The sequence below is a fragment of the Pangasianodon hypophthalmus genome, chromosome 15 (assembly GCF_027358585.1).
Source record: "Pangasianodon hypophthalmus isolate fPanHyp1 chromosome 15, fPanHyp1.pri, whole genome shotgun sequence".
In the NCBI taxonomy this organism is placed as follows: Eukaryota; Metazoa; Chordata; class Actinopteri; order Siluriformes; family Pangasiidae; genus Pangasianodon; species Pangasianodon hypophthalmus.
Window position 1 is genome coordinate 22883889 of NC_069724.1, and position 22907 is coordinate 22906795.

Sequence of the window (22907 nt, forward strand, 5' to 3'; positions counted from 1 at the left end):
CCTGTATATTTAAGCTTACAAAAGCACAAATTACATGTATTATTTATTTTATAAATAATTTAATTTTTGTAAATCGATTAAAAAAACCAGACCTGAATGGTTGTGCTCTGACTGTTGGAGGGTGGAGCTTATTTCTGGGTCAGAAAAAATGTAAACAGAAGCTTGAAATGAAGAAACTGGGAGAGCCATTGAATGGAAATATTGCAAATCACAGTACTTTATTATTAATTTTTAAAATGATAGATCTAGAAACACTTTCAAAAATTTTAAACTGCAAATTTAACAAACAGGAATTTTATTCAAATATACTGAGAGGCTCATTTCTTCCAAAAATGATGCATTTGATATCTTAACAAGAGGTTTTACCGTGTGTATAATCCATCAGCATATAAACACACACACACACACACACACACACAGCTTTTTCTGTGTCCTGTTTCTTGCTCTTCTTCTATTACACATTGACATAGCTAAGACGACAGGCGTTAACAGGTGACACCATGAACCTCGAGCTCAACCCGGGCCTCACGGTTTATAGTTTACTATCTAATAGCAAGTTCAGACTCTATTAAAAAAATTACCACATGCTGATGTGTTGGTCACCTTATCTTTAATAACTGACTAATACACATTTGATACAACCACCAGCTTCCAAAACATACACTAGACTGGCAACAGTGAAGTAAACTCTCTACGTCTGTGACGTTAAAACGAGTAATCACTATCTGTATGTTTTTAAACACCAGTGCATTTGATAGTGTAGGTCAAATTTAGACATCGAGAATGGAGATGAGTGATGCAACATGTACAGAAAGGGTCGAGTTGCAGCTTCCAAGTCCTCGGAAGGTCACGTCGCAGCTACCAGACAATATTATTGGAACGTTCAACATATCTGAGAGGTTCTAAGATAGTTTGGCTGTAACATGTAAGGAATAAAACATTTGGGTTTGACGTTATACGAAAATAATCAACGACAGAGTGGTGTGATGCAACTCACATCACATCCCAGAGTTACTGTTACTACCTGACATTGATTATTTTCCAGTTACATTACATCCTAAAGTGTTTTATTCCTCTTATACCACAGCGATTTGCTGATGAATACAAGCAGCAGTCTTGTAGCAATGTTTAAAAACAACACAAATACATTACACAAAAACAACCAAAAAAATTAATAACAAATGATTTGAAGAAGTGTAATGTTCAGAAAATGTTGTGGTAATCTTTAATTTAACTATTTATAATACATTTTATACAATCTGTTTGTCTGAGGTTATGAAACATAGCAAGTTTCTCGGCCTTCGCCCACCAGCTGGCATTTTGTCTTAAAATATTTTAGAATAGTCATATGGCTTATTGTAGTTTCTATTAAATAATAAACATAATATTTATATTACATTAAAAAAATCCCTGTTTATTGGCTTTGCTTAATGCATCTGCTAGGGTTGTGCCTCTGAAAACTTGGGTAGAATCCTACGATATGCAGCTGTATGCTGATAATTATATCAGAGAGTTAAGGATAGCCCATATATCCCATCTAGAGTGCTTTCACACACATAAAATGTGAAAATAAATAAATATTTTTATGTGCAAGGTACAAGTGTACTGATGTGCTCACATTAAGGTATGAGTGGGTTGCATTTTACAGATGGCTCTGGTGGGGAGCTGAGAACATGCAGGATGCCTATTTGGCTATTTAGAGATAATGCTGAGCAAGAAAGTGCTGGCAATGACATGAACCTAGCAACTTGTAGCTCTCCAAAGGGCTCCCGAAGTTATTGAGAGGGGAAAAATAAACAAGAAGCAAAAATGGATTTGATGGAAAAAAATGACCCGGATAACAAGATGACTGTATTACAAGGCGCAGCGATGGAGGAGGAGGGGGCTCAGAATATACACGATGAAGTGGAGGATTTGAGTAACAGGTGATTTACAAATTTGCAACTTTTTCAAAAGTTTTCTGTGAATTTTGCAAGCCATTTTACAAACCTAAAATTTCTATAAAAGAGATCATTTGTAAATTATATGAATCAGATGCATTGTACATACAATAATACACTTTTAATTGAATTATTTATCTATTTTCCACCAAAGCTCACATAAAATGTGCTTAGTGTCAAATTAGTACCCATTTTATTTTCTTCTGTACGTGTTTTATTCATACATAACAACTATAAGATCCATCATATAGGTGAAAGTCAAAGCCTTTGATCCAATGATACTGAAGGATTGCCTGGACTGCCATGTTGAAAAGCTCAGGCATTTGATGACTACATTGCTGAGATATCATTGAACCGTTTGGATTGGCTAAATGTAAAAACAGCTGCAGATAAGAAGCGAAAGCTAGCAGCTTTACAGAATGATATAATTTGCATAATCTGTCATTTCATATTATCTGTAATTTAATTGGTTCAGTCGCATAAACTGAAGTGAGTCAATTGATTTCTTGCAGTCTGAGAGCAATAGTCCCAGATGAGATAGTGAAGCCCAAACTTCAGTGCCTGATGATGGATCCAGCTTTCTCAATGGTAACACTACAGAGCGAGGACAGCGGGATCCTCTGGGAGACGGCGTCTAGCCGCTGCTCCACACCCTGGGCTTCGGAAATGAGTTCTCCTGCCCCAGATCTCTGCAACAGCCTTATTCCAAGATGTCCAACCAGTCCAGGTTCAGAAACGGCAGGTAGAATCATTTTTATAATGGACGAGGAACATATGATCGGGAGGAAGAAAAGAAAGCGGAATAAAGCACCCGAGAAGCTACCAATGATAACCGATGAAGTACCAGGAGAACCAGAAAGGCTGGCCATGGTGGAGGTCTCCGTTCCCAATGTGATGGCCGAGAAAGAAAAAGAGGAGGAAACGAAAGACTCGAAAGAAGCAAGAAAGCAGCGTTTGTTCCGCCTGGTCTCTGAGGGATCAGAGATTCTGAATATTGTTGTGCCCCCCAAGGTGTCCACAATGGATGAGGAGGAGAGCAAAGCGCTGGTAGATAACTTGTCTTACCTTGAAAACACACCTATTATAAAAGCCAGTGAGATCCCTGAAGAACCTGAGACATCTGAGGAGACAGAAAATCTGGAACATCTTCAAGCTACAGTCCAGGCAGTATCAGAGCCTTTAGCTTTGCCACCACTGATCAAGCCAGCACATAAACAAGGTACATGTGAGGACTACTTTGAGAAATTCACACTCTTGGACCATCAGGCACCATCAGGAGTTCCTACAGTAGATGAGAACGAAGAGCCTGAGACCACCACTGAGCAAGGAGAACTTTATGAGAGTGAAGATAATGTCATCGATATAAAACCAGAGGTTTCAGACGATTCTGCCTCTATCAGTGGATTGGAGATTACCAGCGAACATGTGGATGAGGTATTTTATGGAGGTGGACAAGATCCAGATTTTCAAAACATAACAAAGGGGGCCAATAAAGAAGAGAAACAACCAAAATCACCCTTAAAGGAAAGTGGAAGTGCCCTATTTGGTAGCCAGGAGTCAATCCTTACTCCAATTTTTCTGCCTGAAGGACCTCAGAAGATCATAGATCTTGTCCTGTTGGAGGAACCAAAGGCCATGGCGTTTATGTACTCAGATTTGTATGCGGACGCCGTAGGAAGCAGGAAGAAGCAAGACGATACAGAGAGCGTGACTTCAGAAAAGTCCTTCCACAGCCAGGAGTCTGACTCCGAAGACAGAGGCTACTTGGAGAAATTTGTGCTTAAAGATGAAACTCCAGTGACTCAGGTGGATCCATTACATGATGATTGTAAAAAGGATTGCGTTAGGATGTGGTCACAGTATGCATTTGGCTTGACACAAAATGACAGCGATGACACAGGAGCACTGGACGATGTTGATGAAATCACCGATTTCTTTAGGAATAGTGCTAGCTCTTCTCCATGTGAACCTATCCGGCTACGTCAGGTGGAACCAGAAGAAACAAGAACGGAGACTAAGACACGACGTGTGGTTTTTCAGGATGAAGGAGAAGAAAGGACAACTGAAGAGGACATAGACATTGCAGAAGCGTTTTTACCACTTGACATTGGCATGGATCCACTAGCACTGGAGGCAAGCTTGAAAACTGCAGACTACAAATCAGTCATTACTGAATATGCTGCCAAAACTTGTGCAGCCACACCAAGCAAGCCAGAAAAAACGAAGGTTTCCTCCAGAGCTAAACCTCCAAAAGATGCTTTTATCCCAATCCACGTTCCTCAAACCGTGAAACCCATTACACCTCGTTACAAACCCTTCCTGGAACTGACTCCATTACTTCCAGTAGAGATGCCTGAGGAAGACGGACAGAAAGAGATGAAACTGAAAGAAAGAGAAGGAAGTGACAAAGTTTGTTCATCTACAGTTAAAGGAGAAGAGGCCTCAGTAGAAGCCCAGGACTATGAGCGAATCACCCAGCAGGAGGCAAGAGAATCTGCCCCCATGCCCCAGCAGTGCTCATCCACAGGAAGAGAGGATACCGACAGCGCCGGCTTTCCTACAGCGGATAACTCGAGTCATTTGAATCTCCTGCATGCTGTTGAGGCGGATAATGATACTGTAGGTATTCCAGTGTCATAATTTAAAAATTCATGCTTAAAGTTCATGAGGACACTGCCTATGTAGAAGAAGTCTCTTCTGTATTTAACTTGTAAATATTTCAATAACCTTTCACTCTACATGGACTGTGCAAGTCTTTTATACAAGATCTGCAAAATAAACCAAAGAATATCAGGAAAATACTTTCCAAGTTTGCAAAATGCTTTGTTTGTTGGTGTGCAACAAATTCTGGTACAGATACAGCCAATTTCAATTTTCAAATTTCCATACAAAAATTTCAAATAAATTACAGATCCTTATAGTTTTAACTGCCTTTTTTTAAAACGTTGAATCAAGGTAATGTCACCTCCTTTTTAAAACAAGTAGTACATGTCGTCTTACCTTACATGCACATTATGGATATTATAGTTTTTATATTATACATTATATATTTATCATATATGCATGTGAATATCTTGTAACTAATCTCAGTGTTTACATGCAAATAGTGTGACACCGGCTTCGTAGATATTTCAGTGTCATAAAAATTCTCAAAATAATAAATTAAAAAAAAGTACAAACAATAATAATAATAATAATAATAATATATTAGCAAATATAATGTTTTATGAAAGGGATTAGTCCAAATATTATGAGGAGAAAGTTTCCATTAATCGGTCATGTACATCTCACCCCCAAGAGAGTACAAAATTCCAAACCATCATAGTAGGTATTCAAAAGTCAGTATTAGTTGTATTCATAGTTCTTCCAGATGAAAAGATAAACAATGAAAACCACAGATATACCAGTTAGAAGAGCCACATAAAGAGAGATATTTTAAATTTATTATTATTATTTTTTAAATTGAGTAACACATACATAAACAATATAAACATGTATAAACAGTTTAACAGATAAAATTGCTTGGGTGAATAAACATTATTACACAAAGGCATAAAAAAGTGCATGTCTGTACAGTCTGAATAGCTTTCTGTTTTTTAATTTTTATTTATTTATTTATTTATTTATTTAGAGGGTAAGACTGATTCAACATAATGTATCGCTTCCTTTTTAAACACTGAACAGCAGTTTCTTTCCTGAGAATTTGAATTTACGGATACAGAATTTAGCCATTAAGTGAGTAAAATTGATCAAATATGTGTGATTTCTCCTTTCTTTCCGATTTGCATCACATAAAGTTGGAAATACATATGAATATTTTTTTGAGACGCTTGTGTCAAGTGTTGACGCGTAAATTGTGCGACACCGCGGCGTTCAAGTGCGTTCCAAATGGCCGTTACTTTCGACCCCTACATAGGGAGTCTTCGGAGGGCGTAGGGCGGTAGTCATGATCCTTTCAAAATGGATCTCAGCTTGCCTGTGAGCCTGGTCCACTGGCCAATCCAAGCAAAAAGGGGCGAGATTTTTATGCTCGCATACGGGTTGAATCTCAAATAAAGGCATAGTGCACTACGTAGGGCGTGTTTCGACGCCATTTTGTGTTCTATGTAGTGCTGCTAGGTAGGAGCTACGAGGCTATTTGGAATTCAGCCGAAGTCTTGAACAGTGCGCATGCTCAGTGGCGGGGTTTCTGGTCACGTGGTTCATTCCAGCCAATCAGATGCTCCAAATCTCATTTTATTCGCGCATTCAAAAGTTTTTTCGGAAAGGGCTCGTGCTGCTGAGCGAGAACATTCCAAACTTTGACTTTAGCTAAACTGATTATTATTATTATTATTGTTATTATTTAAAAAAACAAAAAAACAAAAACGCACTCGCCATGGCTCATAAACAGATCTACTACTCCGATAAATACAATGACGACCTCTACGAGTACAGGTAAAGTGAGAAATAAAGGTCAGGAAAGTAGAAAAATCTGTGCTCGCTATTCGGCAGCCGGGATGCTAACGCTAGCTGTCTGTTATTAGCCACACTGAAAAATAAGGTTTAATAGCATTAGCATGTAGCGCTAATCTCCTAGCTAATCTGAGTAACGGTTAAGTTTCCTAAAGTAGTCGTTTTTCATTTGTTAAACTTTCTCTCCTCTGATTTGGAGGAGAACTCGGTGTTATTGTCCGCAGGAAATGAGCAAAGGAAACCTACCAGGGTCGAGAATAAGTGCTCTCTAGTCGCACAGGTTTTATCTGTAGTAAAATATTGCTAAGGAAATGTTTGAGGTTGAAGTTGAGACGGATCTCATCGCCGGTTTGTGCGTTTGGACTGGATGAAGATGAGCTAAATGCTAACCGACTGAGAGGCGTCATGCGGCTGCACGAATCTGCTGAGCGATTTGACCCAGATATCATATCGCGATACTTGAAGAAACTTCTCTGATCCCTGATGTGGCTCACGATAATATAGGTTTGGTAACAGACTGACAGCAAAACTGTGGAGTAAGTCAGAAGTTTGATAAGTCAGAAGTTTGATAAGTCAGTAGTTTGATAAGTCAGAAGTTTGAGATTATAAATCAAACATTTGAGAGAAGTCAGAAATTCAAGATAATAAATCAGTGTTTTGAGAAGTCAGTAGTTTAAGATAAGTCAAGAGAGAGTTTTTGAGAAGTCAGAAGTTTGAGATTATAAGTCAAACATTTGAGATAAATCAGAATTTTGAGAAGGCAGAAATTTGAGATGATAAATCAGTGTTTAATAAGTCAGTAGTTTAAGATACTTTTGAGAAGTCAGAAATCTGAAATGATTCATAATTTTGAGATAAGACAATTTTGAAAAGTCAGTATTTTGAGAAGTCAGAAGTTTGAGAGAGTTTTTGAGAAGTCAGAAGTTTGAGATTATAAGTCAAACATTTGAGATAAATCATAATTTTGAGTAGTCAGTAGTTGGAGAAGTCAGAAATTCAAGATAATAAATCAGTGTTTTGAGAAGTCAGTAGTTTAAGATAATTTTGAGAAGTCAGAAATTTGAGAAGTCAAACCTTTTGAGAGAATTCATAGTTTTGAGATTACAAGACAGAATTTTGAAAAGTCTGTATTTCGAGATAAGTCAAGAGAGATAATTTTGAGAAGTCAGAAGTTTGAGATAATCAGTCACAATTTTGAGAAGTCCAGATATTGAGATTGTAAGTTAAATGTTTGAGATAATAAATCGGAATGTTTAGAAGATAAGTCAATATTTTCAAATAAGTTAAAACTTTGCGAAGTCAGGAATTTGAGAAGTCAAACATTTGAGATAGTAAGTCAGAATTTTGAGATCATAAGTCAAAGGTTTCAGATCATTTTGAGAATTTTTGAAAGTCAAAAAATGTGAGAAGATTATAAGAAGTAAAATTTCCAGAGGTTTGAGCTCACGTACAGGCTCCGTGTTGTTCAACAGCGCACACGTTCACAACTTGTAATGGATCAGACTAAAAAAAAAATGTCCGATCCAATCCAATGTTTCGAGCTTTTGTCAGGTCTGTGCTCTGTAGTTTCTTGGCACATCCATACTGCTGCTGTATTCAGGCTGTGGGACGCAGGTGAGATGTAAAATACCAGAAAATAAATATTTAAATAACCGTTTCAGACCTGTCGGGTTTTGCATAGAAGCGTCACATTTTACCAACGGAACGCAAAAACATGCCAAAAAAAAAAAAAAAAAGCGGTCGTCTTTTTCTCCCCGAATAAAAAACGCCAGTCACTCGGCACGTGAATCCGGAGCGATTGCTGCTCGAAAGATGCGCTGATGTGGAGCTCTCACTTTCTGTCACGATAAATTCATGTGAGATGAAGAATAATCGATGTGTCCAACTTAACTGTCATTAAATAAGTGGCTTTATAACATCAGTTAGCTATATATATATATATATTATATATTAAAATAAGATAAATAAGTATAAAGTTATTCATCTTGGTGGGAAATTTCTTGCTAACATTTGCTCTATACACTTACAGAAAATTACTATAAACAGCAGCAGGAGGAGAAAGTACACAAAAAATATGTATATATTTATTATCTGGGAAAAAGAAAAGTATAAAAATCCTAGTTCTAAAGTTATAAATGACCAGAGTATCAAGTGTCCAAAAGTGACTATTCGGAAAGCCACTGGAATATTTCTGCCAAAAATCGTCAAAAAATGTTTTTTTTTTCATCTGAAAGACAAAAAAAGGCTAAAAATTTCCACAAACAAAAAAAACATTAAATAGGCTCAAAGCAAAGTGATAAGATAAACTTTATTGATCCCACAGTAGGGAAATTCACTTATCACAGCAACTCACAGACAGTTAAAGTGCAGGAAGAAAGTTAAGTTAAAACTATAACTATATATATATATATATATATACCTTAGCAATAATAAAATAAATAAAAAAATATAACAAAATATTGCACATTTGAATAATTTTAATGGTGTTTGTAATTGGACAGTGATTTAAACCGCTGTTTGTTTGCTCTGCTCTTCTGCAACAATCAGAAATCATTCATGGTTTCAGGAGGGATGTGGCTCTAAACGCTTGCGGTCTTTGTTGTGTGTTCCAGGCACGTCGTCTTGCCGCGGGAGTTGGCCAAACAAGTCCCCAAGTCCCACCTGATGTCTGAGGACGAGTGGAGGAGGCTCGGCGTGCAGCAGTCTCTCGGATGGGTGCATTACATGATTCACGAACCCGGTCAGTATCACCGCGGCGGTGCGGGATGAACTTCGTGGAAGTCAGTGATGCGATACTGAATAGTAAAAAATTTTGCCTACAAGTCTAAATTGTTTTTTTATAACTTGTACGCTTATTGACAAGCCTGTCAAAACTTTTATTTATTCATTTATTTTAATGGACACCTGACCATCACACCCACATGACCTTGTTGAACATCTCATTCCAGTTTTATTCCCCTTTACTGTTATAATAAGCTCCACTCTTCTGGGAAGGCTTTCCGCTAGATGTTGGAGCGTGGCTGTGGGGATTTGTGATCATTCAGCTACAAGAGCATTAGTGAGATCAGGCGCTGATGTTGGGTAAGGAGTCTCCAGTTCCAGTTCTTCCCAAAGGTGTTCAGTGGGGTTGAGGTCAGGGCTCTGTGCAGGACACTCGAGTTCTTCCACTCCATCCTTCACACACCATGTCTTCATGGAGCTCGCTTTGTGCACAGGGGCATCGTCATTCTGGAACAGGTTTGAGCCTCTTAGTTCCAGTGAAGAGAAATTGTAAAACTACAGCATACAGAGACATTCTATACAATTGTGTGCTTCTAACTTCATGGCAACAGTTTGGAGAAGAACCACATATGGGTGAGATGGTCAGGTGTCTACAAAATTTTGGCCATATAGTTTGAGAGAGAGGGAGAGGGAGAGAGAGTAAATAAAATGAAAAGTCTATAAAAGTCTGTTTTTGAGTTGGTCTCTGGTCCAATGATTTGCCTTCAGCTAATTAATTTGGATAACTGCATGTGAGTGGATAAGAAGATAAAGAAGATCTGCTACAGAAACGGTGAACTACAGCCATGTTGTTTCTTCATATGTTCATCGTCTCTGCTACAGTATTGTATTTTTCCGATTATTTTTGTAAATGAGATTTTTACTGAACAATTCTGTCCTGTCCTAATCGTCAGCTCTTCCCATTACATCACTCCGTCCATATGTCGCACTTGATAATGAGAAATTTACACTGGCATAACTTGCAGTTTTTTTTTTAACTTCCTGTTTTTCCTGTCCTTCCAGAACCCCACATCCTGTTGTTTAGGAGACCTCTTCCAAAGCAGCAATGACCGTGAGACCCTCTGATTCTCTGGAGCCTTCCTGCGGATTATTCTGGTATTCAGTGAATACTTGCGACCTTTAAGATTACGACCTCCTGTGCATTTAGCTGGATTTTTCTCAGCGCCTACGCTCAGTCAGAGAATCAAGACGATGCAAAACCATATTTCAGCGTGGAAGTTTTTTTTAAAAAGGGGCCTTAAATAATGTCGTAATGATCCTGCCTAGTAAAATGATTAAATGTGTTCTTTGCTGCATCTTTAGCATCGATATCATGGAAGTCACCATTTTGTGACCAAAGATGAGAGAGAACTTTTTTTTTTTCTTTCTTTCTTTTCTTTTTTTTTTTTTTTCCCACAGCTTTTAGTTAATGACTTGTATTTCTAGCACAGAGTTGTCTGGATGAGGTGCACATTCGCCAGGTTGGGAATAATGCTTGTGTCTTTTCATGATTGATTCGACTTGTGAAGGGTGAAGTTCTTGATTTGATTACCAAGCAAAGCACTGCAACGTGGAAAGACCTAATGTTGGGGAGTAAAACCACAGATTTTTTTGTTTTCCTGAAAAAAACAAATGGTCCTACACAAATGCTAAAAACAAACAAACAAAAAAACTGCTGTAATGTTGTAGGGATTAAACTGTAAATGTTGAGGCGCTTGTGTACAAAACGTTATACGTGACCAATCACCAAGGAGATAGCAAGGAGCAGTGTTTTGCTGTAGATGTGCCTTGTAGTGCAAAATAACGTTAATTTTAAGAAAGTGTTGACTTTCAGTAACGGAAAATAACTGTATTTTATGTTGCCAAACAAAAATGACCATTATGAAGCCAGCATGTCTTGTACAATCTAATAAATATAAAGCTTTTTCATATTGAATATATTGTGTAGGAAAATCTTTCTTGTGGTTTTTAACCATGTAATTCCCTCTCGCAGCAGAAGATGGCGCTGTGGTGCCTCTGATGATATTTACAGCACTGAGTTTGGGTTATGGGTGGAGAGTGGAGCTGTTATGGCTTGGCTTCACTCCAAATGGACATTGAGTTTTCTGCAAGTCTTGACCAGACATACAGACATACAGTCAGCTTTGTCTTTTAAACAATTTCAGTAAAAGAAAACGGTAATAAAAATGCGAACTCTGAATCGGATCTCAGTAATAATGGCCCAATATAAAGCACACTGATTTAAAAAAAAAATATACTGATAAAATCAGAAACATTTTCAATATCCAGTTTATTAAACACATTCATTTAGCAAGACTCAGTCGTAACACTGAAATATGTATATTGACCTTTTCATGTGTGGAGGCAGGAAACTGCTTCAGTCAGTAATACAGCAATATTAAATATTTGTAGATGATAACTATGAAAACATTTAAAAACATGTATATAAAATTTAAATGAAATGTAGTAAAAGTGAGGCATCATATTGGTACTTTTTGGTTCAGTACTAGTAATATATTAGGCCTGAGATTTATACCTGCAGTCCTAAGTGGTTAATATTTTGAATTATCAGCAAAATTCTTCGTATTAATATTATTCTCTTAGAGAAAAGGGCATTAAACACACTTTTTAAGGGTTCAAACGCATGTCTCAGGGGGTTACGGTTTTCATAGATTTACGTGGTAAGTGTAGTAAGTACTCTAAGATAAATAAGTACTTCAAAATAAAGAATAGTTGAGGAATATTATTACTGTACATAATGTACAGGTGAGTAAAATCTAAATGTTAAAAGTGTGACTTAATTTAGAAATGAATAAAAAAAAAAATTTCTAGAGGAATTAATTGCTGGAACACTTGCATTGAAAGTAATGGAAATAATTATAGAGAAAAATCTATACACCTTTGTGACACTGACCTGATTCACGATTTGCAATAAACAATGCAAAAAAAAAAAAAAAAAAGTTTTCACTTGCCTCACCCTCATATAAAAAGTTATTTTATAAAGCCAGATTGGTAACCTTGTCACTAGACTTAGGTGTGTATGAAACAGAATTATTCTCTCCACATCCCAATTTGAAAAGATCTTGCTAGTTTCCTCATTTAAGGCTCGAGTTTACATTTTTCTGGCCCGTAAATTAGCTCCGTCCCCTGCTGAAACAGCTGCTCTAATCTGCCTCTTTCTCCTTAAAAGGCTGCTCATGAGGATGCGTTAGGAGGAAGAGGAGGAAGACTAGTGTTTTTACTGTAACTGCAGTTCCCCTTGCAGGCAGCAGAGGGCTCTAAAAATGACAAACTGCTCCTTTAATCAAACACTGAGCTACCTTATGACTTTCTCAAAATATTAGGATTTCACTGTAATTTTGAAAATCCTTTAAAAATCGGTGGCCTTAAAACAATGACATGAAAATGATTTAAAAAAAAAAAAACACACACACACACACACACACACACACACACTCTCAGGTGCCCTTGTGTTTTACTTGCACTCAAGCAAAAATAAATTTAAAACCTCAAGCAGCGTTCGACCCAAACTGATCTCTGCATCGTGGCCTGAAACCACGTGAAAACCACGTGACTTTCTTCTCTGTCATTTCAAATGTCTGGCTTTCTGAAAACACCAGATTTCCAAAACACAGGCTGGAGACTTTTTTCCGGGCACGTCCTCCAGAGACAGAGAGAGAGCGAGAGAGAGAGAGAGAGAGAGAGAGAGAGAACGTGCTGGATTTGTCCTGGCTGAGTGGAGAGCGCACACACTCAGACTCACGACAGTGTGGAAACTCCTCCAGAGATAATGGAGCTCGTTCAAAGTACACCTTGTCCGTCACAGCTTTCCTGTTGAGGACACACACACACGCGCACACACACACACACACGCACACACACACACACGCGCGCACATTCTATTTGTCCATTTGTTCATGTACATTTGTTAGAACTTCAGGTCTGTCAGCATTAAAGGAACAGTTCCATCAAAACTTCACCATTTCTGCTTCAGCCGAGAAGAAGAAATGGTTCTTTAGTTTCCTACTGGAGCTACAACAAGTAATGGAAGTCTACAGGCACCAGTTCAGCATTCTGCTGACTGAATTGTCTAAATCATCACACATTCACCTCAAGAAACACTGTCTCTAAACAATGTCTCTAACATTTACACACACAATATCAAAATGTGTCAGACTTAAAAAATTAAATACTCGAGTCAAATTGAAACATTATTATCAGCAGAATCATTTCTAATGGACGATTAGATGTTCAAACTCTGGCCTTTGCCTGCTATTTCCGTCTGATGGTGCAAAGTGTCACAAATCTGTGGTAAGGAAGAAAGAGTGGGCGGAGCTTAGGCCTTTTTCAAAGTTGAGAATTAATGCAGTGGTCATGAGTGGGCAAAGTCAGTGAAATGAACATTTCTGTTGAATTTTTGTTACTACAGTGTAAGAGCAGACATGCTTTATATGCAAATTATTTTTAAAACTCTGAAACATGATTTCTACCTTAGTGAACAATTTGCCCCAAGTGTTTTTTTCTAAGAGAACCCTCTGAAATAAAAACGTTCCTTAAAGCAATGCCATTTAAGAACCACTTTTGTTTACCTAAAGAACCTTTTGATAGATGGCTATTTCTGTCGGTGTGACAAAGAACTGAATGGTAGGAAATAATTATTCAGTTAACTGGGTACCAGGAAAATAGTAACAGAACTATGCACTGAAAGGATCTTTAGGGAACCAAAATGGTTCCTCTATTATACCTGCTCTAAAGCGGACTTGGATTGAGAATTACTTGTTTGCTCTGATATAATATAAGCAGACATGCATATATATATATATATATATATATATATATATATATATATATATATATATATATGTGTGTGTGTGTGTGTGTGTGTGTGTGTGTGTGTGTGTGTGTGTGTGTGTGTGTGTGTGTGAAATAAACCTTTTTAAAAAAATTATTTGCATTGTTTATTGTCACCAAAGCATATCAGTTTCCTGTATAATATTTTAAGGTTTTCATCTGACATATGCAAAATATTTCTTTTTTCCCTTTTCTCTTTTCTGTCCTTTCTCTTTTTTCCCAGTTTAAAATTTTCTTCTGCTTTTCTTCTGCTTTGTATTTTTTCCTGGTCTCTTCCATTATTTACTTCACTTCTGTATTTTTCCCCTTTCTCCCTCCCTCCATCCCTCCCTCCCTTCCACCCTCCCTTCCTTAAGGGAGTCTTTATAAGAAAAAAAGAAGCATGCTCCATGATTTCTGGGTGAAAAAAGAAGTAATACTTCCTTTATATCTAATGTATCTACAAAGAAAGAGCGTGATGATGACCCCAGTTAAGTGGGACCCCAATTTGACAGCATCGCCTTGGCAGTGGATGAAGCATGCAGACTGAAACGCAGCCACTCACCGTTTTCCTCTCGTCTGTGTTTCCTGCTTCTAGATGCTGCACTTTGACGAGGCAGCAGTTTGATGTGAATACAGCTGATTAATAATTTACTGCTTTTTGCTGACAGCTGGTTAGGATGGCATGCGAACACAGAAGCCACAGTGTTCCCTTCTCTTTTTCTTCAGCGGTGTAATCATAAAAATGCACAGCACACACAACCACATGGACGCACAGGACACACACGAAAACACGGCATCCTCAGCATGAGCAAGACGTTAGGAAGATGGTTAGGACGTTAGCAACAGACTGCACAACAAGATACAAGAAACAATCTCATCTATATTAAATGACACATCTACTGTATACATACACTCCTGGGCAAAAAATGGGCCAAGACCAAAATGGCACAATATGAAGCTTTTAACGATCTTAACAATAAATCACTGGTCAGGAAATTGGCAAGAATTAAACATGTAGATGAAGGAACTTAGTATGGGAGAGCCTTTCCTTTTGATTTCTTTAAACGTTTAAGGCTTGTGGCCCTTGATGGACTGCATCAGGAGTGGCAGATAACCACATAATGAATTTTGTACTTAATATCCTTAATATATTTATACATAATATAATATATACTTAATACACTTAATATATAAAACCTTAATACCATTAATACCATCTAGGCATTTTATATTTTTTTGCCCAGGAGTGCACAGCAATTTTCACAATTTTCATTCCACACTCAATAAGAACAAGACTTGTCGGGGTTGAAACCAGTCCAGTGAGCCAGCAGGTGTTTACAGAGGTGGTGGTACTGTGTGTGAGCTGTGTGTGCACACCTACCCAAATTTTCTTCCAGTTGTGAAACTGTTGCTCGTGCTCAGCGAGGGCGGCTCTCCACTGGTTCAGCTCTTCGGACACGGCGTTGGCTTCATCTACAAAAAGCAACACAACAGATTCTGCCTGGAGAACAACTGTATGGTGGTCTGGGAAAACCCATCAGTGCCGCCATGGGTTTCGGCCAAGATCTGTTTTTTCTACCTATAATGTACTTTGTTATAAGTATACTTCAACTTGAAGACCCCAAAAATACATTTCACCAAAATGAAAGGTTTTTATTTCTCTTTTTTTTTATCTTGACTTGGCTTTCTGACTGCAAAGATCATGTTGTGTAGGTCTGCCTAGAGATGTTCACACTGAATGACATGCTTTGATCAAGCTGATCAGGCTCAAGGTTCAGTGTATTATGCATGTCTGAAATGCTTTTCTGCTCACCAAGGTTGTAAAGAGTGATTAGGTTTCCACAGACTTCCTGCAAAAATGTACAGGACACAGGGATTCTATAGGACCAGTGTGTTAGAAGAACCAAGGAACTTCGAGTTCACATATCTTGTGAGTGAGTAAGAACCACACGGTAACAAGAACTGAGCCTGGAATCGCAACTTGTTCACCGGAACGCCAATTTCACAGAGCACAGTACTAGCCATCTGTGCTGTTTTTGCTTATTCGTTATTAATATATGAGGACAATAATGAGTATAATAGAGTCTGACTGAGTATAATAATGAGTGTTATAGAATCTGATATAGAAGCTATAATATAGAGTATTATAATGCTGAGTATATAAGAGTCTGATATAGGGGCTATAATAAAGAATATTATAATGCCGAGTGTATAAGAGTCTGATATAGGGGCTATAATATAGAGTATTATAATGCCGAGTGTATAAGAGTCTGATATAGGGGCTATAATACAGAGTATTATAATGCCGAGTATATAAGAGTGTGATATAGGGGCTATAATATAGAGTATTATAATGCCGAGTGTATACGAGTCTGATATAGAGGCTATAATATAGAGTATTATAATGCCGAGTGTATAAGAGTCTGATAGAGGGGCTATAATATAGAGTATTATAATGACGAGTGTATAAGAGTCTGATATAGGGGCTATAATATAGAGTATTATAATGCCGAGTATATAAGAGTGTGATATAGGGGCTATAATATAGAGTATTATAATGCCGAGTGTATACGAGTCTGATATAGGGGCTATAATATAGAATATTATAATGCCGAGTGTATACGAGTCTGATATAGGGGCTATAATATAGAATATTATAATGCCGAGTGTATAAGAGTCTGATATAGAGGCTATAATGTAGAGTATTATAATGCCGAGTATATAAGAGTCTGATATAGGGGCTATAATACAGAGTATTATAATGCCGAGTGTATAAGAGTCTGATATAGGGGCTATAATATAGAGTATTATAATGCCGAGTGTATAAGAGTCTGATATAGGGGCTATAATGTAGAGTATTATAATGCCGAGTGTATAAGAGTCTGATATAGGGGCTATAATGTAGAGTATTATAATGCCGAGTATATAAGAGTCTGATATAGGGGCTATAATACAGAGTATTATAATGCCGAGTATATAAGAGTGTGATATAGGGGCTATAATATAGAGTATTATAATGCCGAGTGTATACGAGTCTGATATAGGGGCTATAATATAGAATATTATAATGCCGAGTGTATACGAGTCTGATATAGGGGCTATAATATAGAGTATTATAATGCTGAGTATATAAGAGTCTGATATAGGGGCTATAATGTAGAGTATTATAATGCCGAGTATATAAGAGTCTGATATAGGGGCTATAATACAGAGTATTATAATGCCGAGTGTATAAGAGTCTGATATAGGGGCTATAATATAGAGTATTATAATGCCGAGTGTATAAGAGTCTGATATAGGGGCTATAATGTAGAGTATTATAATGCCGAGTGTATAAGAGTCTGATATAGGGGCTATAATGTAGAGTATTATAATGCCGAGTATATAAGAGTCTGATATAGGGGCTATAATACAGAGTATTATAATGCCGAGTATATAAGAGTCTGATAGAGGGGCTATAATATAGAGTATTATAATGACGAGTATATAAGAGTCTGATATAGAGGCTATAATATAGAGTATTATAATGACGAGTATATAAGAGTCTGATATAGAGGCTATAATATAGAGTATTATAATGACGAGTATATAAGAGTCTGATATAGGGGCTATAATACAGAGTATTATAATGCCGAGTGTATAAGAGTCTGATATAGAGGCTATAATATAGAGTATTATAATGACGAGTATATAAGAGTCTGATATAGAGGCTATAATATAGAGTATTATAATGCCGAGTGTATAAGAGTCTGACAGAGGGGCTATAATATAGAGTATTATAATGACGAGTGTATAAGAGTCTGATATAGGGGCTATAATATAGAGTATTATAATGACGAGTATATAAGAGTCTGATATAGAGGCTATAATATAGAGTATTATAATGCCGAGTGTATACGAGTCTGATATAGGGGCTATAATATAGAGTATTATAATGACGAGTGTATACGAGTCTGATAGAGGGGCTATAATATAGAGTATTATAATGACGAGTATATAAGAGTCTGATATAGAGGCTATAATATAGAGTATTATAATGCCGAGTGTATAAGAGTCTGATATAGGGGCTATAATATAGAGTATTATAATGACGAGTGTATAAGAGTCTGATAGAGGGGCTATAATATAGAGTATTATAATGACGAGTATATAAGAGTCTGATATAGAGGCTATAATATAGAGTATTATAATGCCGAGTGTATAAGAGTCTGACAGAGGGGCTATAATATAGAGTATTATAATGACGAGTATATAAGAGTCTGATAGAGGGGCTATAATATAGAGTATTATAATGACGAGTATATAAGAGTCTGATATAGGGGCTATAATATAGAGTATTATAATGACGAGTATATAAGAGTCTGATAGAGGGGCTATAATATAGAGTATTATAATGCTGAGTATATAAGAGTCTGATATAGAGGCTATAATATAGAGTATTATAATGACGAGTATATAAGAGTCTGATAGAGGGGCTATAATATAGAGTATTATAATGACGAGTATATAAGAGTCTGATAGAGGGGCTATAAAATAGAGTATTATAATGACGAGTATATAAGAGTCTGATATAGAGGCTATAATATAGAGTATTATAATGACGAGTATATAAGAGTCTGATAGAGGGGCTATAATATAGAGTATTATAATGACGAGTATATAAGAGTCTGATATAGAGGCTATAATATAGAGTATTATAATGACGAGTATATAAGAGTCTGATAGAGGGGCTATAATATAGAGTATTATAATGACGAGTATATAAGAGTCTGATATAGAGGCTATAATATAGAGTATTATAATGCTGAGTATATAAGAGTCTGATATAGGGGCTATAATATAGAGTATTATAATGACGAGTATATAAGAGTCTGATATAGAGGCTATAATATAGAGTATTATAATGACGAGTATATACGAGTCTGATATAGGGGCTATAATATAGAGTATTATAATGACGAGTATATAAGAGTCTGATAGAGGGGCTATAAAATAGAGTATTATAATGACGAGTATATAAGAGTCTGATATAGAGGCTATAATATAGAGTATTATAATGACGAGTATATAAGAGTCTGATAGAGGGGCTATAATATAGAGTATTATAATGACGAGTATATAAGAGTCTGATATAGAGGCTATAATATAGAGTATTATAATGACGAGTATATAAGAGTCTGATATAGAGGCTATAATATAGAGTATTATAATGACGAGTATATAAGAGTCTGATATAGGGGCTATAATATAGAGTATTATAATGACGAGTATATACGAGTCTGATATAGGGGCTATAATATAGAGTATTATAATGACGAGTATATAAGAGTCTGATAGAGGGGCTATAAAATAGAGTATTATAATGACGAGTATATAAGAGTCTGATAGAGGGGCTATAATATAGAGTATTATAATGCCGAGTATATAAGAGTCTGATATAGGGGCTATAATATAGAGTATTATAATGCTGAGTATATAAGAGTCTGATATAGGGGCTATAATACAGAGTATTATAATGCCGAGTGTATAAGAGTCTGATATAGGGGCTATAATATAGAGTATTATAATGCCGAGTGTATAAGAGTCTGATATAGAGGCTATAATGTAGAGTATTATAATGCCGAGTGTATAAGAGTCTGATATAGGGGCTATAATGTAGAGTATTATAATGCCGAGTATATAAGAGTCTGATATAGGGGCTATAATACAGAGTATTATAATGCCGAGTATATAAGAGTGTGATATAGGGGCTATAATATAGAGTATTATAATGCCGAGTGTATACGAGTCTGATACAGGGGCTATAATATAGAATATTATAATGCCGAGTGTATACGAGTCTGATATAGGGGCTATAATATAGAGTATTATAATGCTGAGTATATAAGAGTCTGATATAGGGGCTATAATGTAGAGTATTATAATGCCGAGTATATAAGAGTCTGATATAGGGGCTATAATACAGAGTATTATAATGCCGAGTGTATAAGAGTCTGATATAGGGGCTATAATATAGAGTATTATAATGCCGAGTGTATAAGAGTCTGATATAGGGGCTATAATGTAGAGTATTATAATGCCGAGTGTATAAGAGTCTGATATAGGGGCTATAATGTAGAGTATTATAATGCCGAGTATATAAGAGTCTGATATAGGGGCTATAATACAGAGTATTATAATGCCGAGTATATAAGAGTCTGATATAGAGGCTATAATATAGAGTATTATAATGCCGAGTGTATAAGAGTCTGATATAGAGGCTATAATATAGAGTATTATAATGACGAGTATATAAGAGTCTGATATAGAGGCTATAATATAGAATATTATAATGCCGAGTGTATAAGAGTCTGACAGAGGGGCTATAATATAGAGTATTATAATGACGAGTGTATAAGAGTCTGATATAGGGGCTATAATATAGAGTATTATAATGACGAGTATATAAGAGTCTGATATAGAGGCTATAATATAGAGTATTATAATGCCAAGTGTATAAGAGTCTGATATAGGGGCTATAATATAGAGTATTATAATGACGAGTGTATACGAGTCTGATAGAGGGGCTATAATATAGAGTATTATAATGACGAGTATATAAGAGTCTGATATAGAGGCTATAATATAGAGTATTATAATGCCGAGTGTATAAGAGTCTGATATAGGGGCTATAATATAGAGTATTATAATGACGAGTGTATACGAGTCTGATAGAGGGGCTATAATATAGAGTATTATAATGACGAGTATATAAGAGTCTGATATAGAGGCTATAATATAGAGTATTATAATGCCGAGTGTATAAGAGTCTGACAGAGGGGCTATAATATAGAGTATTATAATGACGAGTATATAAGAGTCTGATAGAGGGGCTATAATATAGAGTATTATAATGACGAGTATATAAGAGTCTGATATAGGGGCTATAATATAGAGTATTATAATGACGAGTATATAAGAGTCTGATAGAGGGGCTATAATATAGAGTATTATAATGCTGAGTATATAAGAGTCTGATATAGAGGCTATAATATAGAGTATTATAATGACGAGTATATAAGAGTCTGATAGAGGGGCTATAATATAGAGTATTATAATGACGAGTATATAAGAGTCTGATATAGGGGCTATAAAATAGAGTATTATAATGACGAGTATATAAGAGTCTGATATAGAGGCTATAATATAGAGTATTATAATGACGAGTATATAAGAGTCTGATAGAGGGGCTATAATATAGAGTATTATAATGACGAGTATATAAGAGTCTGATATAGAGGCTATAATATAGAGTATTATAATGACGAGTATATAAGAGTCTGATAGAGGGGCTATAATATAGAGTATTATAATGACGAGTATATAAGAGTCTGATATAGGGGCTATAATATAGAGTATTATAATGCTGAGTATATAAGAGTCTGATATAGGGGCTATAATATAGAGTATTATAATGACGAGTATATAAGAGTCTGATATAGAGGCTATAATATAGAGTATTATAATGACGAGTATATAAGAGTCTGATATAGGGGCTATAATATAGAGTATTATAATGACGAGTATATACGAGTCTGATATAGGGGCTATAATATAGAGTATTATAATGACGAGTATATAAGAGTCTGATAGAGGGGCTATAAAATAGAGTATTATAATGACGAGTATATAAGAGTCTGATATAGAGGCTATAATATAGAGTATTATAATGACGAGTATATAAGAGTCTGATAGAGGGGCTATAATATAGAGTATTATAATGCCGAGTGTATAAGAGTCTGATATAGGGGCTATAATATAGAGTATTATAATGACGAGTATATAAGAGTCTGATAGAGGGGCTATAATATAGAGTATTATAATGCCGAGTATATAAGAGTCTGATATAGGGGCTATAATATAGAGTATTATAATGACGAGTATATAAGAGTCTGATATAGGGGCTATAATATAGAGTATTATAATGACGAGTATATACGAGTCTGATATAGGGGCTATAATATAGAGTATTATAATGACGAGTATATACGAGTCTGATAGAGGGGCTATAATATAGAGTATTATAATGACGAGTATATAAGAGTCTGATAGAGGGGCTATAAAATAGAGTATTATAATGCCGAGTATATAAGAGTCTGATATAGAGGCTATAATATAGAGTATTATAATGACGAGTATATAAGAGTCTGATATAGAGGCTATAATATAGAGTATTATAATGACGAGTATATAAGAGTCTGATATAGGGGCTATAATATAGAGTATTATAATGCCGAGTGTATAAGAGTCTGATATAGGGGCTATAATATAGAGTATTATAATGACGAGTATATAAGAGTCTGATAGAGGGGCTATAATATAGAGTATTATAATGACGAGTATATAAGAGTCTGATATAGGGGCTATAATATAGAGTATTATAATGACGAGTGTATAAGAGTCTGATAGAGGGGCTATAATATAGAGTATTATAATGACGAGTATATAAGAGTCTGATAGAGGGGCTATAATATAGAGTATTATAATGACGAGTATATAAGAGTCTGATATAGGGGCTATAATATAGAGTATTATAATGACGAGTATATACGAGTCTGATATAGGGGCTATAATATAGAGTATTATAATGACGAGTATATACGAGTCTGATATAGGGGCTATAATATAGAGTATTATAATGACGAGTATATAAGAGTCTGATATAGGGGCTATAATATAGAGTATTATAATGCCGAGTATATAAGAGTCTCATATAGGGGCTATAATATAGAATATTATAATGATGAGTATATACGAGTCTGATATAGGGGCTATAATATAGAGTATTATAATGATGAGTATATACGAGTCTGATACAGAGTATAATACCGTATATTTTCCCCGAACAGCAGTCTGTGTATATTTGCTGTGTGTTTAACT

At 35.9% G+C, this 22907-nt stretch overlaps 3 protein-coding genes across 4 annotated transcripts in view; 2 read left to right on the plus strand and 1 right to left on the minus strand.

The window, feature by feature from the left end:
• Positions 1–1683: 1683 nt before the first annotated feature.
• si:ch1073-398f15.1 (cardiomyopathy-associated protein 5) lies at positions 1684–4742 on the plus strand. Its single transcript, XM_026929102.3, has 2 exons — positions 1684–1925; positions 2453–4742. The coding sequence occupies exons 1-2, from the start codon at positions 1810–1812 to the stop codon at positions 4578–4580; spliced, it is 2244 nt and encodes a 747-aa protein (XP_026784903.3). The 5' UTR covers positions 1684–1809; the 3' UTR covers positions 4581–4742.
• Positions 4743–6183: 1441 nt separating this feature from the next.
• zgc:86839 (Cyclin-dependent kinases regulatory subunit 2-like) lies at positions 6184–11091 on the plus strand. The gene is made up of 3 exons (XM_026929047.3): positions 6184–6377; positions 9008–9135; positions 10179–11091. Exons 1-3 carry the CDS (start codon positions 6319–6321, stop codon positions 10223–10225), a joined length of 234 nt encoding a protein of 77 aa, XP_026784848.1. The 5' UTR covers positions 6184–6318; the 3' UTR covers positions 10226–11091.
• Positions 11092–11426: 335 nt separating this feature from the next.
• sema4d (sema domain, immunoglobulin domain (Ig), transmembrane domain (TM) and short cytoplasmic domain, (semaphorin) 4D) overlaps positions 11427–22907 on the minus strand; it is a 71507-nt gene continuing 60026 nt past the window's right edge. The window contains exons 19-20 of one of the 2 annotated variants that reach the window (XM_026928925.3): positions 15370–15461; positions 11427–12986 (exon numbers count right to left, since the gene is read on the minus strand). In XM_026928925.3, the coding sequence (XP_026784726.3) occupies positions 12957–12986; positions 15370–15461 (122 nt within the window). In that variant the 3' untranslated portion in view covers positions 11427–12956. Of the gene's footprint in view, positions 12987–14368; positions 14709–15369; positions 15462–22907 lie in introns of those variants that run through there. The other variant, XM_026928924.3, reaches the window with a different exon arrangement.